The 19,184-nt window shown below is 37.6% G+C and overlaps 1 protein-coding gene across 1 annotated transcript in view; it reads right to left on the bottom strand.

Moving 5' to 3' along the window:
* Positions 1-3,482: 3,482 nt before the first annotated feature.
* The window catches only part of LOC124551167 (histone acetyltransferase Tip60-like), a 107,395-nt gene continuing 91,693 nt past the window's right edge, over positions 3,483-19,184 (bottom strand). Inside the window, exon 10 of the mRNA XM_047126149.1 lies at positions 3,483-3,990. Within this exon, the coding sequence (XP_046982105.1) occupies positions 3,917-3,990 (74 nt within the window). The 3' untranslated portion in view covers positions 3,483-3,916. The remainder of the gene's footprint in view (positions 3,991-19,184) is intronic.

Raw genomic sequence — 19,184 nt, 5'->3', positions numbered from 1 at the left:
CCGACATTTTGTTAGCACTTCATTTTTACAAATGTATGTGAAACTACTCTTGAATACATTACTTTTTCAAGAATTTTGGATAACACTGTCAGAAGTGAGATTGGGTGATAGTTGTTGGCATCAGGCCTAGCCCCCTTTTTATGCAATGGCTTAACGATAGCATAGTTCAAATAAAGTCGGGGTCACACAGGCAAGAAAAGTATCGCCACTGCTAATGGCGAACTGCAGTTGCTTTGTAGTTGCATGTGTGAACTCCTAGTTTTCGGTGGCACCATTTAAGAAGCGCAACTTTTGTCAAGCCACAAAAAGTTGAACTTGGTTCTACTTTGTTGCGCCATTTTGCCTTCTCCACAATCGAATAACGTCATCCGATTGCTACCTCGCGGCTGGATTCAAACCTTTCTAGTGCGTATTCGTTCCCAGATAGTGCTTTTGTTTGTGTGTTTGCTATTAATATGTCGAAAAAGTGGTCAACAGTGACAATTATGAGATTCTTGGAGGTGTATCAAGAACGAGAATGCCTTTGGAACCACAAAAGCGAATCATACAAAGACAGAAATTTGAGAGATTCTGCATCAACTGAAATAGTAAACAGTATGCGTGAATATGTACCTAGAATTGATGTAGCTACAACAAAATTAAAAATTCGAAGCATTTGAAATGCTTACACGAATGAACATAAAAAAAGTACTGAAATCACTTAAGAGTGGTGCGTCTACAGATGGTATTTATAAACCCAGCCTGCTTGGTTTGAAGCTGCAGACCGGTTATTAAAACATGTAGTCGAGACAAGAAAGACGAGAAACACTTTGGTAAGTAATATTTTCCATTTATTGTGTTTCCAAAACATCTTATTTAGTAATATGTACATCTGTTTGATCTGTGTAGGAAATCAGGTCGTAGTGTGTGCTGTGAAACATTCCCTGTTGTGATGAAACTGAAAATCTTGCGCCCAAGTAAAGTTCTGCACCTTTAAGACAAGTATTCCAGTGATTCCATGAAAAGTGAAATCAAAATGAATAATTCTGAAACCCAATAGATTTTGTCTTCTTGTACACAAATTCAAAAGTTAGACTGGATAATTTCTGACTTTGTAGCTACAATATTTCACACCATAATGACCAGTAGATTATATTTTTACTGAAAATGTACTGTTGAAGATTTAATGTATTTGGTAAATTTCATTGTATTCAATATCTCCAAACAGTTTCAAACAATAGTTGGAAATACTTTTTACAGTTTAGAGGCAAGAGAATAAAACTGTTTAGGGAAAACTGTCACACGCCCATAATTTCATATTTAATGAAACTAAAGCAGTTATTTGTCCAGTTTCATATGCTATTATATCTGATTATATGTAACAGAAGCTAATTGTTCATGCTTTTAATCAGAAAATACTTCAGTACCAAAAAATAATATTAAAGCTATGGAAATATTCTCTGATGGAACTAATCAACATTTCACATTAATACACATAAGGTAAGTATTAACTTGTGGGGTTTTATTTTCATGTTTATACTTCACTGTCAGTTGTACAAATCTAACATTCATGACCATGGAACGACCAAGCAGTAATGAGTTTTAGCTGCTAATTTTTATGTCCCTGAAATGTTACAACACATGTAATCACATTGTATTTGTGTATTAACTGTAGCTGAAATTCTTTTTTATCTTTGTCAGGCTGGTTTATTATAATTTAGGGTGCAAGAAAAATATTTTTGCAAAATATATGTTGTATGTGAGAAATCTTTCTTGTGGGAAGCCATAAAAATGCTTCACATACTACATGCCGCAAGATTTAAATTTGTCAATGTTGTAAAATATTCACAATTACTATTTTGGTTCAATGTGTTCTATATAATGTTGATTTGTTTTGACTTTTTTAGGATACACCAAGTCAAGATGGAGACGATTCTATTGAAGTAGAAGCAGACATTGCAAACAGTATTCAATTGATAGATGATGCAAGTTATAGTAGCTTGGTTGATTCTCCAGGGTCGTCACAGACCCAAGACACCCCAAAGAGGATTTGCAGAGAAATGAATTGCAATTCGAAGAAACAAAGTAAAAAAACTGAAGCTGTATCTCAGGCAGTAGCAGCATTACAAGATATTGTAAAAGAGACAACAGAGCCTCCTAAACTAGAAGTATTTGGACAGACTGTGGTGGCTTGTTTAAGAAAAATCCCAGAACACATAGCATTGGATTGCGAGTCAGACCCTAGCAAACATTGTCGTCTCCCAGGTGCAGATGGCTGTGACGAAATGAATCAAATAAAAGTTAATAGCATTTAAATGTAAATTACTGATTTGAAGCAGGAGGGGAAAAAATAGATGCTTCAGTTATATAGGGTACTGCTGTTTATCTCCTACTAAATTTTTACATGATTAAGTTCTGTACCTATAGTTTTCAAAGAAAAGAATTATTTACGTTGTTGTGATACACCATTACTTACTAATCAGCTTTACAACAAACAGTGCTGCATGCCATGGGGCTAACAAGAATTTCCAATCCTTGACTAGAGTATCAGATATTTTGTAGAAAGAGTGGCTAATTACTTTTTAAATAGTTGCTTGCCTTACGAATGAAGGGAGCTGGCTGACCATCTTATCACTGAAGTACATAATTCCACACTGAACGCTAAATGATGAGGTAATGTCAACATGAAAATTATTTTTGTGTCTTGTATTGTGAATGTTTTTCTGAGAACTATCATTATCCACAACACAATCCATTAAAGAGTAAAGGTAATGGGAAGTGAGTAAGATTTCTATTATTCTGAATGAGGCTTGGTGCCGACAATCATTTCCTGTCCTAGATGTCTTATCAACTGGATAAATTATCTGGAGGTTAGTGGTTGCCTATCTGAATTTTTGTTTACATTGTACTGAATAATTAATGTATTACATCACCATGAAGCTTTAATGCTTCTGTGACAATAATACGCATCACTCTCCAGTATGCCTTTACTGACTGTAGTTATATGTAGGCCTACAAGTAATGAGTGTCATTTAATACCTCAATACAACCAGTTTGACATTTCTTAAAACACTGTAGTGCCTCAGATAACGGATTTATCTATCAGTAAACTATTTCATTCCATTTATCTAAGAAAGATAATCTACCCATAGAAATGTTCCCATATAGCACAATTAGTTTACAGGAATGGTATCAACTTTTGCTTCTCCTTCTTCCCTCCACATTCAACTTATTCTTAATACCAGCTTATGCACTGCAAGTTGCACCAGCCCTTACCAAAGACATGAATATTTCTCCACCTGTTCCAACTTCTTCAATCATAGCAGTGCAACTACAGCATTGCTCAAAATTTGACTGGATTACTGCATTCTTCTTGAAATTTAAAATAACATTAGCTTTTATGTCACATTACCTATTATGTCACATCAAATTTATGAGTTATTTGCTACATTTTAATGCATTAGCAGGGAAATTTTACTTGTTACTACACTGCATGTAATGCATTTGCTGACAGATTGTGAAAGTAGAATGTCACCATAATTTTCACTGAGAAAGCGTGCTGAGTTTGTAAAACTGACTGTCCACATCCATAGCAAGAGGTCACAGTTATGACCCATAGGAACATGCAAATATCTATCTCACTAATCATTTGTATGGGACTATCTCATATAGCAGCAGCCAGCTGAACTCTGCAACACATTTTATGGAACTTTTCACAATACATTGCTGGCCTTTCAAATCACCACAGGCAATTTCTTAATTTAAAGGTATATTTATGAATGTGCTACGTGTAACAAAACACGATATGGAAGTCTTGGAAATTGAAGAGATGTACCTACAGGGATACATCATGAGATCAGGACTACAATACAGCTTATACAGTGGAAGATAGATACACATGGAGCCATGACTAAGATAATGCAATTGATTATGAAGTTTAACAGTTTTCTTTCTTGCTGAACAGAACAATAAAACAGTGTGTTAATATCTGCTTGATGGAACCCATGGAATCTGAAGAATAAAAAATATTACAGTTGAAAACATGTGCAGCACATAATTACCAAGGAAGAATAAGCATGTAGAAGTATACATTACATGAAAGTTCCTAAAAACATTTCAGAGGACTGTCACACCAAACTACGCAGCAAACAAGAAGATAAGTTGTAACATATCTTAAAATTTACTTCGTTTTAGGGAATATATTAATGGGAATTCCCAAAACGATACAGATGCAAGTCAAGAAAAAGCCAAACTTCCATGAATTGATGAACCGTATGTAAGTTAATATGAGAGATCTGAGCACAAAAGTAGGATCAACTAGTGAACAATTAGAATCACAGCTAAAGATTAAAGAAAGGAAAAAAATAGAAACTACTATCAAGACCTACAATGATGAAACTGAAGTAATCTTAGTCAAAATAAGCGAGATATTGCTGTTGTTATGGAGGAAGTATATATGTATTATTGCTAAATAATTTTTTATTTGAGAGGAAGTTTTGAAGATGAGATTTTCTGCAGTGACTTATAGGGGGTTCAACAATGATATTTATGGTTCCAGAATGAAGTTTGGAAGGTTGGAGACTAGGTACTCACGGAATTAAAGCTGTGAGGATGGGGCGTGAGTCATGCTTGGGTAGCTCAGTCGGTAGGGCACTTGCCCGCAAAAGGCAAAGGTCCTAAGTTCGAGTCTCGGTCCGGCACACAGTTTTAATCTGCCATGAAGTTTCATATTTATGATTCATCAGATATTATGATGATGAATGAGGATTTCTAGTAAAGTAGTCTGCGTTAATGACGAACATGTTAGGGAAGGGATGTATTAGGGATATCTTTGGGCTCTGTTTGTAATGTTTTATACTGACATTTATAATGATGTACTGAATAAGGTGAATTGATGAGATACAAGGTCTGTGGTTGCATTAAGAATTATTGCAAAGTTGTTGATACATAGGTCTGCCATTAGTATTTGAAATTCAATAAATGACTATGTAAATGACAGCTTTGGCCTGAGAATATGAAATACTAACAATGTATATTGTTGCTGACTATATAAAAAGTTAATGATTTATGATGAATTATAATAAAGCTGTCTCACCATTCTAATAAATGCTCATAATAAAAAATGTGATGGATTATTCAGACTTGAGAAAAGTGGGCAATAGTTCCATAATTATCTAAATGGGGGATTACCTTAATGAACTGATTGCAAAATATAAACTGAGCTGCCACTGTGTTCTTGGTTTTGGTTATAGATGAGACTCATTAGTCCACTTTAAAACTTTTATGTAAATAAATAGGGACCTTTCTTTTCCTTTTGAGACTTTACTGTATATGAGGCACTGAGAGCACAAGCGGACTAACCCACACTTTTTGTGAATTTGTGGTATTGACATGTTGTGATAACAGTATACGAGTATTATGCAATGCATGTTGATCTGTTTGTTTATCTGAAGGTTTGTCTAATGTAGCAACGTAAACATTGCTGTTGCACTCAACCGCCGATAGATACCGTTGAGAGCAGGAGTGGACTATGCGTCATAGTCCATTTGTGCTCTATGCTCTCCGTCCACTGCCATTGCGCGTGACGCCGGCGAACGAAAGACTTGTGTATTTAGTGTGGAACAACGTATTGGACCAGTGACCACGTGGACGTGTATTTCAGTTGATCAGCATGGCAGCCCCTGCGAAAAGCGTGGAGGAGCAATTGGAAGGTTAGTTTGTATTGTGTTCCATTCCTTTTTTGCGGATAACATTGTCGATTGTACACTAACGCGTTCATATGCAAACACGTCTAGATGTACCGTATCTCGAATGGTGACTTTGTTCAGAAAATGCAGGTTGTTTTCCATACGAAAACAGAATGACATACAAACAATACTTTATGTATTGCTATTTTGTGTAATCAAGTAACGATCACTTATAATGTTATGTGTACAACAATGTTTTACCGCCCGCCGAGTTGTGTTGAGCAATTGCTTCGCCTGTGGATACCAATGCACACGTTGACCATTACTGTAGTGTAGTTAATATTACATTGAGGGATGGATATTGTTATTACAGAGATGTTTGCGTCCGATGGGGAAGTGCCGGGAGACGCGAGAGCGAGCACGGCTGCAGCAACAACTGTTCCAGAGGACGTGCCAGAGACGAACGACGATGCCGTGGTACGGAGCCGAGGAAAGAAGCGCCTTAGAAACGAAGATAAATGGCTTCGTAACGTTAGGAAAGAACGGAGAGCTCTAGGTCAAGAGTATGTAAACCGTAAGGGTAACCTTGTACCTCGAAAGGAATTGCGGAAAATCAGCGAGTGTACGTGCCGGTATGAGTGCCACAAACACATCAACGAAGAACAGCAGGAACAAGTGTTCAATGAGTTTTATAATTTAGGCAGCCACGATCTGCAGTCGGCTTTCCTGTTTACCATGATTAAAGTCGTTGATAAAGCACGGTCTTACGTAGGTCAGCAACATTCACGTAGGGAGAAGACGAGATTGTATTACTTGCTCAATTCAAATGGGTCTGAAACGAGGGTGTGCAAAAGATTCTTTCAGAATACTTTAGCCGTATCTGCTGGAAGAATCGATAGGGTACTCAAGAATAAAGGGGAAAAAGCCACCCCTCCTCGTGATGGTAGAGGTAAAGGTGAACCTGGTAATAAAACACCTCGCCACAAAGTTGATGTAGTAAAACGTTTCATAGAAAAATTCCCGGCGTATGAAAGCCATTATGCGCATCATAAAAATAACGGTAGAAAGTATTTAGGACCAGATTTAAATTTATCAGTCATGTATTCACTATACTGTGCAGAGGAGCAAATGCCCGTTTCTCATTTTATTTTCCGCAAAATTTTTTACGGAAACTTCAATTTGTCATTTCATCCACCAGTGTCCGACTCTTGTCGAACATGTGATGCTTTGCAGGTAAAAATAACAGCTGCCGATAATGATAAGGAGAGGACGGAGTTAATTGCAGAACGTGAATTCCATCAGCAAAAAGCTGAGTATGCACGGGCAGGTTTACATAGTGATACATTGCTTAGCAAATCAGATGGTAACGTTACAGTGATAACATTTGATTTGATGAAAACTTTGCCTACACCGATCATCTCAACTGGAGTTTGCTATTACAAACGTCAGTTGTGGACATATTGCTTTGGCATGCACAATGATGTATACATGTTTCTGTGGCATGAATCCATTGCGTCGAGAGGGCCACAAGAAATTGGTTCTTGTTTGCTGTACTTCATACGCAATTTTGTCAGGACTGAAAAACTAATTATGTACTCTGATCAGTGCGGAGGCCAGAATAGAAACATAAAGGTTGCTGTACTGTGCCAATACATTGTCAACAGCTCAGAGTTCTCTGTGAAGGAAATAGACCATAAATTTTTAGTTGGCGGACACTCGTACCTGCCCTGTGATCAGGATTTTGGCTTAGTTCAGAAACGAAAAAAGTATTTTCCTAATATTTACCGTCCTAAACACTGGAATGATGTGGTAGTGAGTGCCAGAAAAAGGAATCCATTCAAGGTAATTAATATGAATGCGGAATGTTTCTTTTCAACAAAACAACTCGAAAGAAACATCACGAATCGAAAAATGTCTTCTGGCAATTGTAAAGTACAATGGTTGAACATACAGTGGCTGCGGTATGAAGCAACCAACAGATTCAAAATATTGTATAAATACTCGAACCAAAACCAAGAGCCATTTCAGGAAATTGATGTGGCCAAACGAACATCCACATGCATCAGCAATCTCGAACTGCTTTATCCTAATGGAAATGTAATTACAGAGGCAAAAAAGAAGGATCTGCTAAGTTTGCTTCCGTATGTACCTCCACTTCATCATGATTTCTACAAAACTTTACAAACGTCATCAAATGCTGTAGAAACATTGCCTGTGGATGATTTTGAAATGTAACACAATGCGTAACATTACAGAAACCAATGTAAAATGGTACATGTAATGTGTACAATGTATACTAGTAATGAATACTATTGTCACATGCATCAGCGTACTAACGGACCTGTCATTGAGAATGTTCAACTACTTTGAGCGAAAATGGACTAAGCCACAACAAAACTGCTAATATTCTACTATATAGTACTTTTGTAATTTATCTATGTCAAAATATTGTTCAATAAAACCACAGTTACATCATATGCATGTTACAAGGCTGCAATGTATCACAAACATACATTATTTGTGGGCCCGTATTATGAGACCTGTTTCCTCCATATTGACTTCTCCGGGGTTAGTCCGCTTGTGCTCTCAGTGCCTCATATCATGATTATTTCTTGTTTGAATGCTTGCTTGTTGCCCATGCTAACTGATCAATACTAAGACAGAAGACAGCAAAGAAAAATTTAAACATGTTGCTACTTTGCTTACTATTGCTAATATGTGACAAGTAAAAGAATCGGCTTTTCACACACGATAGTTGTTACAGTCAAGCTACATTACTAATTATTATTTTAGGTAATGTCTACATACTAATATAAATTTTCAATGGATCTGTTCTGACATTATGCCAAATTATTCTTTACTGCTTAAAAATTGTCAAAGTCTATACATAACCTAATGCTACTATCATTTTGAGAAAAATTTAAATTATTTAACTCGATACATAGTATCGTTATGATCTGCCCAATGCTGAAGTTATACTTCCATGAAACTAATGCTTAGACCATTTGTTGGTGGTTGGGATAGCTCATAAAACATTCATCACTAAGTATTCTGGGATGTAACTGTATGCTCTCTACTCATGGCCATTGCTGGCTAAAAGGAAATGCTTTTTTTATATACATTTTTACAAGGAAATGCTTGGCCCATTTGTCAATGGTCAAGACATTCAACGGAACTTTACACAATAAGATACTACCTTCAATATGAAATAGGCAAGAGGATCCTCAACCTTCGATGATCTCACTACTTGTCTAGTACTGTCTATCTCTTTGCTAAGCTAAACTTCAGTATAATACCCTGTCTGTTTACCCTATCTGCTAAGTCTAAGAAAATCAACACGACAGCCTCTAGCAAACTCAGAAAAAATTACTTAAAGAAGTACTCACATACTGTAACATGTGGTCACATGCTATTAATTTTTTTTTTCTTTTTGTTTGATTGCCAGATTTTATAGTGAGCATAATTAATTCCACAATCTTACTCTTAGTGTGAAACACTCGTTAAGCAAAACAATTTCTCCCAGATACATTATGTGATCGAAAGTATCCGGGCACCTAGCTGAAAATGACTTACAAGCTCGTGGTGCCCTCCATCGGTAATGCTGGAATTCAATATGGAGTTGGCCCACCCTTAGCCTTGATGACAGCTTCCACGCTTGTAGCATACATTTAATCAGATGCTGGAAGGATCGTTGGATAATGGCAGCCCATTCTTCACACAGTGCTGCACTGAGGAGAGATATCAATGTCGGTCGGTGAGGCCCGGTACGAAGTCGGCGTTCCAAAACATCCCAAAGGTGTTCTATAGGATTCAGGTTAGGACTCTGTGCAGACCAGTACATTACAGGGATGTTATTGAGATGTAACCACTCAGCTACAGACCGTGCATTATGAACAGATGCTCATCATGTTGAAAGATGCAATCGCCATCCCCGAATTACTCTTCAACAGTGGGAAGCAACAAGGTGCTTAGAACATCGATGTAGGCCTGTGCTGTGATAGTGCCACATAAAACAACAAGGGATGCAAGCCTCCTCCATGAAAAAGATGATACATTATAATACCACCACCACCTCCTCCTCCTCCAAGTTCTACAGTTGGCACTACACACGCTGGAAGATGACATTCACCGGGCATTCACCGTACCCACACTCTGCCATCAGATCGCACATTGTGTACCGTGATTCGTCAACCAAACAACATTTTTCCACTGTTCAATTGTCCAATGTTTACACCCCTTACACCAAGTGAGGTGTCATTTGGCATTTACCGGCATGATGTGTCACTTATGAGCAGCTGCTCCACCATGAAATCCAAGTTATCTCACATCCCGCCTAACTGTCATAGCACTTGCAGTGCATCCTGGTGTAGTTAGGAATTCCTGTATGATTGTCTGGATAGATGTCTGCCTATTACACATTACGACCCTCTTTAACTGTCGGCAGTCTGTGTCAGTCAACAGACAATGTTGGTCTGTACGCTTTTGAGCTATACGTGTCCCTTCACATTTCCGGTTCACTATCACATCGGAAACAGTGGACCTAGGGATATTTAGGAGTGTGGAAATCTCACGTACAGACGTATGACAAGTGACACCCTATCACCTGACCACGTTCGAAGTCTGTTGAGTACCACGGGGCACCCCAATCTGCTCTCTCATGATGTCTAATGACTATTGAGGTCACTAATATTGAGTATGTGGCAGCACAACGCACCTAATATGAAAAACATATCTTTGTGGGGGGTGTCCGGATACTTTGGATCACAGTGTAAATTAATTAAAATATGATAATATGGTCCACACAGAAAAATTATTAAATGTTTTACCTTATTCATGCCATTTATTGTAAGAAAATTGTACACGCAGTATTTTGTACTTTATTGTTCAGGGTACATAAATAATTTTCTTGGAAGCTGTCTATGGTCACTTGTTTCTGCCAGCACTTCAACACTTAGCAAAAATCCAACACAGCATTGTCGTCAAATAAATTTGTACAGTGCATGGCCACTGCTTTATTGGGGTGATGATTTTTAATGTACAATGTAACCAATTCCCATGCTTTCAGTATTTCTTTTATTGTGCCAGAAGATTGCTGCTTTTCTGTTACCACCACCACCTCCTAAGGACTCCTCTCCACAAATTCCTGCTGTGAACGCATTGCAACTCCGTAAGCTCTTCAGTGGTCGTCAACAAGCTCATCGATATCATTGTTATCCACTTCTAGTTCCATTGTCATGGCTGAAGACACAATCTCATTGACTACAGACTCCATAGGTACTGACAGAAATGCCTCAGAGTCACATCTGACAATGCACTCTTGCCAAAGTTTCTTCCAAGCAGAAGTGAGAGTTCTTTTGGTAACCCCTTCCCTCGCCTTTTCGAGCTTCTTATGCAGGCAATGATGTTGAAGTAATATTTTCAAAACTCTGTGAGAGTGAAATTGATAGCTTCAGTCAACTCAAAGCAATGCTCGAAGACTGCTTTATTATAGAGCTTCTTAAAGTTACAAATAATCTACAGCTCCATAAGCTGGAGTAACAGAGTGGTGCCAGGAGTCAGAAATTGGATCTTGATGAATTGAAATTCTTCAAGGTGGTGGTTTGGTAGGCCCGAGGAATGGACTGGAGCATTATTGATAACAAGCAAGACATGGGGTGGCAGATTCACCTCTAAGAATTTTTTTTTTTTTTCCACTGAAGGACCGAACACTTCGTTGATCCAGTTACAAAAAAGATGTGTTACCCAAACCTTGTTGTTGGACCTGCACATCACATTTAACCTGCTCTTTTGGATTTTATACTTCTTACAGGCTTATAGAATTTCTGAATGATAAACAAGCGGTGGTTTACTTTTCAACTTGCCACTTGCATTGGCACAGAATAGCAGTCAAGACGGTCTTTCATTGGCTTGTGACCTGGCAATGCATTCTCCTTTGCAGTCATAAAGGTACGTTTCGGCATCTTTTTCCAGAATAGACCCATCTCGTCACAATTAGAAGCCTGTTGTAGCAGAGAACTTACAGCATCTATGAGCACCTTGAAGTGGCTGAAGAAGTTCTCTGCTGCCTTTGTGTTGGGGCTGACTGCTTCACTGTGCCTCACAACCTTTGTATTAAACTTCTCGGGTCACCCACAGTTTCCCTTAAACACTTCTCCAGCTGCTAATGATCCTGGCATCTTAATGAGTTCGGCGAAAATCATTCTTGCCTTCCCACAAATGGTGTTTCAGTTAATAGTGTCACCTTGCGACTACTTTTCATTTCTCCATATTAGGTGTAACCTTTTAACATTGTCAAGGATACAAAACTGTTGTTTAGATACTCTTGTCACTCCCTTTGAAAAATATATCTTCTTTATCTTCTCCTTGTTCTCGGCGACAGTGCAAATAGTTTACGTAGACTGATTGTATATGCGTGCTAAATCAGCAATGCTCACACCACGTTCATGTTTTTCAGAGATTTTGTGTTTCAATTCAAAGGTCATTTTCTTTACCTTATGGCTGTCTCATTGCAGCTTCATCTTTGGTGACACTTTTACAGAAAAATATGTGATCACAAGCTGCAATAAGATGGTAGCAGGAAGAGCCCTAAGCCCAGACTGCAGTAGTTTCATCGATTCAACTACATTCAATTATTCATCTTTAACCCTTTTAGTGCCAAATACGATCTGATCGTGATCCAGATTTTTGGCGAAAAATGCCAGTAACAATCTGATTTTGATGCTCATCTTGTTCATTTTTTCCGTGCTTGAACGCAAAGATGTTACTATTTCCTAGGCAAGATGCAGAAGGAAGGTCACAGGCACTGCATATAGATCATCTTTTCGATTGTCAGTGCGATATGTCGATTAAAATAAACTTTTCTGGTGTTGTTTATTTACCGAGTATTTCACGGCAGCATGGTGTCGTCAAGTGTGAAAGTGAAGATGGATTTGTAGAAAGTGAATCAGATGATGAGATGTCCAGTGGAGAAGAGGACTCGTTTTCTTCTTCAAGTGATGACTGTGCGTCAGCAAATGACCACGACGACAACGACCAAACAACGCAATTGCAGTGCAAATACTTTTGTTGAAATAATGGCTGAGGCATCAGACAATCCGCCCGCTCCAAGTGTTGTTTATGTAGAACTACCAGGGCCTAAACATATACCAGCAAACGCCACACCAACTGATTTTTTTCAATTTGTTCTTTTCGCAGGAGCTTCTTACGATTATGGTGACAGACTAACAGATAAGCTCGCCAGGTGATTCAGTCAATGCATTTATCACCAAATTCGAGAATCAAACAGTGGCAACCAACAACTGTAGCACAAATTAAGGCTTTTATAGCAGTGATTTTGAATATGGGACTGATAAACTGACAATTTTTAGTTATTGGTCAACTGGTGCAAACCTGCTGACACCGTGGTTTTTGCAAATGTTTTCACGCAACAGGTGTCAACTGTTGCTGCGGTTCTTACATTTTGTAGACAATTCAAAACTTCACCCTCCTGGTCAACCATTATGTGATCCAACAGCCAAATTTCAAGTGTTGGTGGATATTGCCAACAGTGTTTGCCGTCGCCACTACACTCCACACCAGCAACTGAGTGTTGATGAAAGTCTTGTTGGGACAAAGGCGCGCACACACAGCTAATCCAGTACCTCCCCAATAATCATCATCACACGTGGGGAGTCAAATTTTGGATGCTATGTGATTCAGTAGTAAATTACTACCTAAGCTTCTATGTATACCATGATGACAAAAATAAAATAAAAGAGAATGGCCTGGGATATGTAGTAGTCACAAAACTACTAGCTCTTGGGAGCTACATGCAAAAAGGTTATGATGTGTTTTGTGATAACTTTTTTACATCTATTCCCCTGGGAGAAAAGCTGTATTCAGTTGGCACTTATCTAATGGGAACAATTAGAAGAAACAGAAAATTCCTGCCACGGGGTCTTCTGTTGAATTATGTTAATTATTAAATGTCTTTTTTTCAACACTCTATTATTTAACCCACCAACTGTGACTGAGAAGGCTACATTGTTGCCATCAATGATAATATTCTTTACTTATTTATTCGTGATTCCACTAGTGGCATTTGTTAGTGCAAAAATGGAACAAAACCAGTCAAATCCGTCTTCAATGAAATAGGAGGTGGTGTAGACTAAATGGCCTGTATTTTCTTTGTTGATCAATCACTGTATTATGTCACAATTTACCATAGCATCTGTCCTCGTAGTGGGTAAACTACTTGTTATATGCACCCATTTCTCATTCTAGTGTTCTAACCTTGTTGAAAATACTATCTGTACCATTTGTTAAAGTACAGATGAGCAAAAGAAGTTAGTAAAGTAATTTCCACTACACAAATTTTCTTTTGATATTCTGTCTTTCAGTAGCGTGTCTATGTATTACATTTTTTATTAGAAGGAATTTTATTCACAACAAGAGAGAATTATGTGAACATAAAAGGCTATGAGAGTTTATAAAAGTCAGTTAACTTCGCATATATACCAAACAAGATCACACATACTAAATTACTACTGAAATATATCACTGAACAAAATAACAAATATTTGTGCTCTCTGAGCACCAGTTCATTTGTGTAACAGTACCATGTGGTACCAGTTAGGAGATCTACTTTAGTATTATTTGTTTATGATAGTGAATCAAAACTCACTGGTCAATGTTAAAAAGTAACAGTTATGCAGAACTCTACGATTAATATACAATGTACCGTGTTTACTCAGAAATATAAAAATAGTTTTATTAATTTCCTTCAATATTTAAATTCTTGCACATCACACTATTGTAATGACTATTACAACTTACGTACAATTTACACTACTGCTCTTACATTGGACGAAAACAGGCTAAGTTTTATGTAAAGCATTTTCCATATGTAGAATACAGAATTCTACCTAAATGTAATTATCTTTCATTGTGCAGCGTAACTACAGAACCTTTGCAATATAGTTTATAAAATTAATTCCCATTTTCATATATGGGATAGTGATGCAAATTTGACCACCCTTGCTAGAGCTGCCATCTATCATCATACTTTAAAAGTTTTTCTGTTTGGGGTGTTGGTCCTCTGACCAGGTCAAAGGTACATCATCACTTCACAATAGGCAAATATTTTTACTTACAGTAATTTTAGCATTATGCAAGATAGAAATTTTAATATGTTTGGGTTCATTTTGTGCTAGGTACTTTGAAAATTGAGTAAAGACGCCCAGAAGCAAACCTGGTGTTAAAAGTTTGATGATAAAGACGATCTGCAAGTTGCTATTAAGTCAGTTCAAGAGCAAAAAAAATGAATGTTTGTGAAGCAGCACAACATTTTTATTAGAAGAAACCAACTTCAATTTTCCACCTTAAAAAGTTTGACGAAGCTGGTACCTCAGTCTATAAATATTCTCCGATAAAGCCGAGAAAGGTCTTTACTGATAAGAGGACTTGTTATTAATTGATTATGGATTATCGAAAACTCAAGAAATGAGATTGGTTTATGAATTTCCAGAAGTGAATAACAAAATTGTGGACCCCCCTTGATTGGCAAGTAAAAGTGCTGGAAAGCAATGGTTATGAGATTTTCCTAAAAAGTACAATGATAAATTCTCTCTTCAGAAGCTCCAAACCACAAGCACACCTCATGGAACAGCTTTCAACGAACACAATGTGGCAGCCATATTTAAAATTTTTTACATGTTTTGGACATCACAAACTTGACGCCTGTAACATGGAACTGTGGTGGGCCCTGAATCAGCACTGTTTATGAATCCCCAAAAATACTTGCTTCAGAAAGTTAGAAACAAATTGGAGAAATAACATCTGCTGAAAGAGGAGCTATAGGGGCTGATTTGCATAATGAGTGCAACAGGGAACACAATTCCATCCTCATTTGTGTTTCCTCGTGAAAATTTCCATCCTATTATGCTTAATGGTCGACCTCTAAGGTCTGTTGGGGTTGTAAATCCACAAGGTTGGTCTAACAAAACAATTCTTCATAAAATAAACATTTGCCTGTTTTTTCCTCAAGTGCAGTCAGTTTCAAAAGCTCATTCATTCTCAGTCCGTTGAGAAGATGACACCTCGTGGGCCTGTTAATGTGTACAGCGACATATGCATGTTATAAGGCTCTCCTTGTGCGACACGTGGTTCCAGCTTTGCAAGAATGCAACTGTGGACACACCACTATTTTAATGCAAGATGGGGAACACCGCAGTTGCTTACTAGGTGAAATATTTGCTTTGAGAAACTATCTGTGACAACTGCATTATCTTCAGACAACTTCAAGATGTTCAACCTTCCAAACCCCACAACATAAATCTACGTTATTTCTGGTTGAGGGACATCTGAAAGATTGTGTATTAGAGATGTCTCCAGATTTTTCCTGTTCTGAACATAGCACGTGACAACACTCACTGATTGTAACTGGAAAATAGTGTACTTACGAAAGCATGTTTCCTCACCAGTGGCTCATTCTTGTGACTGATTTTAGAATTACATTAAGGAATGTGCACTAAATATCACAGTAAGCAGTTTCTGGCATTTTCTACTTTTAGATATGACGTGGGTGGTTGTGCAGTCTTTATAAATATTACGAATTCTACATTTTTAAGTGCTCCATAATACATGAAAGGCGTTTGGTGAGTACCTTTAATTCTTCAGTTAAAGAGTTATATGGTTAGTTACATAATGTGTGGACACCTAGGCCATACTTCATCAGTTGTGGAGCATCTCTGTTAGATTTAAAGAATCTCTCTTTCTATTAATGACAGTTTCATTCTGAATGAACAGTTGCAGCTATGTAATAATTTCTTTGATGGCGTAAAGCCGTTATTTAGAAACACCTAAAACCAATTTGTCATTTTCCTCAGAATAGACTTTTGAAATATCGTCTTCCTCTCCTTTTTTAATTTATTACATTGTAATTTGTTTTCACACGAAATTCATAGAATATTTATTATTGCGTTGGCCTGCATAAATTTTCATTTTGCATAATACTGGCTGCTGACTTGCAAGATGAACACTTATATGCTATTTAAAATATTTCTCTTAATGTAAGCAGGTAACTTCTTCAATTGTTAATAGATGGCGTGACTATTTTTGTGACCATATTTTCTGGCAAATTCGAAGCTTCGTGCCTATTTCCTCTTACAGCCCACAGCAGCACACAGTGTGCTATGTCCCATAGCTATAATTTTTAGTGACATGTACCATTGGTTTAGAAACAAGTCATGTTACATCTTGCAACAAACTGGTTGCCTGTATTACACAAATCATATTCTTGTATGCTTGCTGGCTCACAGCCCTGTTTAAGACTGAAACATTCTTTTGTTATTTTCATGTAACTTTTATATTTTTCATGGTAATCAGTTTTTTGTAATAACTTATGATGGCTGAAAAGTGTAATGGTTGAATACAAAACAGGGTAACTGTGGAAGTATAATGTAGGCACGCTGAAGGATAATTAAAAAAAACAACAATTATTTATGAATAAGAGGGAGTGTAAGGTACAGTGAAGCGACTCTAACAGCCTCTCCTGTACAAATGTCAACCTCACCTACCCGAGTTGCAGCTAAGGATTGCTGCACGGTACACCCTGTTATTGCTAACGAGGCTCTGACGACCGAGTGTTTCCCGGGATAAGGAAACGCCCCCTATCAAGTGCCAACGGTCTCAAAGAGAGCGGATGAGCGGATAGAGGCAGGGCACTCTCTTGTCCTTGGAGTGAGAAATTGCTCCTAAAGGCGGAAGAACTTCACAGTCAACGGCATAGGATGGAGAAGGCAACGGGAAACCACTCCATTAAAGATCACTCAAGATATCCCAAGAATCAGTAGCGCACCATGCCAGAATCTTCTGTTAAACATAAATCCGGAGTAATAGTCCCCCAATCGGATCTCCGGGTGGGGACAATGGAAGGTCAGGCAAAGTTGAAGAATACACTAAAAATAGCAACATGGAATGTAAGAACACTCCTCCAATGCGGGAAATTAGAGAACCTCAAACTAGAGATGGACAGAATGGGAACAGACATAATAGGAATATCTGAGATGCGATGGCCTGAACCAGGAGACTTCAGATCAGGAAATTATCGTATCATTCATACAGGTACTAACCAAGGAACAACTGGAATCGGTGGAGTTGGAATAATTCTAAAAGGAAAACTCGGGAATCTAGTCACAGGATATGTGCAATTTAACTCTAGGATAATACTAGTCAAAATTGGAACCAAACCAAAGAACACGGTAATAGTACAAGTCTATATGCCGACATCGACAGAAGAAGACGATGTAATAGAAACAGTGTATGAAGACATCAACAAAGTTATAAATTATGTTAAAGGTGAAGAGAACTTAATTATAATGGGAGATTGGAATGCTAGTGTTGGAGAAGAGAAAGTTGACGGAATTGTAGGGAAATATGGTCTAGGAGATAGAAACGAAAGAGGAAACCGGCTAATTGAATTTTGTGCCAAAAACAAGTTGGTCATAGCGAACTCCCTTTTCAACCACCATAAAAGAAGAAGGTACACGTGGAAAGCCCCAGGAGATACTAGAAGACACCAAATCGACTATATATTAGTAAAATCGCGTTTTAAAAACCAAATCAAGGATTGCAGAAGCTACCCGTCTGCGGATATTAATAGTGATCACAACCTTGTAATGATGAAATGCTTACTCAAACTCAAGCGATTAGAGAGAAAAACGAACAAAGTATGGAACAGAGATAACCTAAAGTCTGAAGAACTAGTGATCCCTTATGCACGGAAAACTGATGAGATGGCATCAAACATTATTCCCGGGAGTACTAACGAGGAGTGGAAACAAATCAAAGAAGGCATACATAAAGCAGCAGAAGAATTTATTGGGAAAGCCAAACCTGTAAACAGGAAAGAGTGGATAACACCTGAAATAATTTGTCTAATGGAAGAAAGAAGACTATACAAAAATGCCTCTGACGAGCAAAGCGAAAACAAATATAGAAAGCTTAGAAACCAAATAAACAGAGAATCTAGGAAAGCAAAAGAAAATTACCTCAACAGCATTTGTAAAGAGGTGGAGGAAAACATGGTTAAAGGAAAAACTGACTTGGCCTACAGAACAATAAAACAAAACTTTGCTAAACGGAAAGTAAAATCTTCAGGAACTATAAAGAACAAAGAGGGCAAGGTACTATTTGGATATGACACGCTGAAGAGATGGCAAGAATACATTGAAGAGCTATATCAAGGAGACCCTCTAACAGATAATATGATAGAATTAAGCGAAGAAGTAGAGAAAGAAGAACTAGGGGACACAATTCTGAAAGATGAATTTGAAAAAGCACTAAAAGAACTACCAGATAAGAAAGCGGCAGGTGTTGATGATATACCTTCTGAACTAATTAAGAAATCAGGAGACAAAATGAAAGCTACATTACTGCAACTCATACAGAAAATATACAAAACAGGTGAAGTTCCTGAAGACTATCAGAAATGCATCATAGTCCCCATACCTAAGAAAGCATCTACTATGGACTGTGAAA

This window comes from Schistocerca americana, chromosome 9 (assembly GCF_021461395.2).
Source record: "Schistocerca americana isolate TAMUIC-IGC-003095 chromosome 9, iqSchAmer2.1, whole genome shotgun sequence".
In the NCBI taxonomy this organism is placed as follows: Eukaryota; Metazoa; Arthropoda; class Insecta; order Orthoptera; family Acrididae; genus Schistocerca; species Schistocerca americana.
Note: the sequence above shows the minus strand (reverse complement) of the source record. Positions and strands in the feature narration are given on the sequence as shown.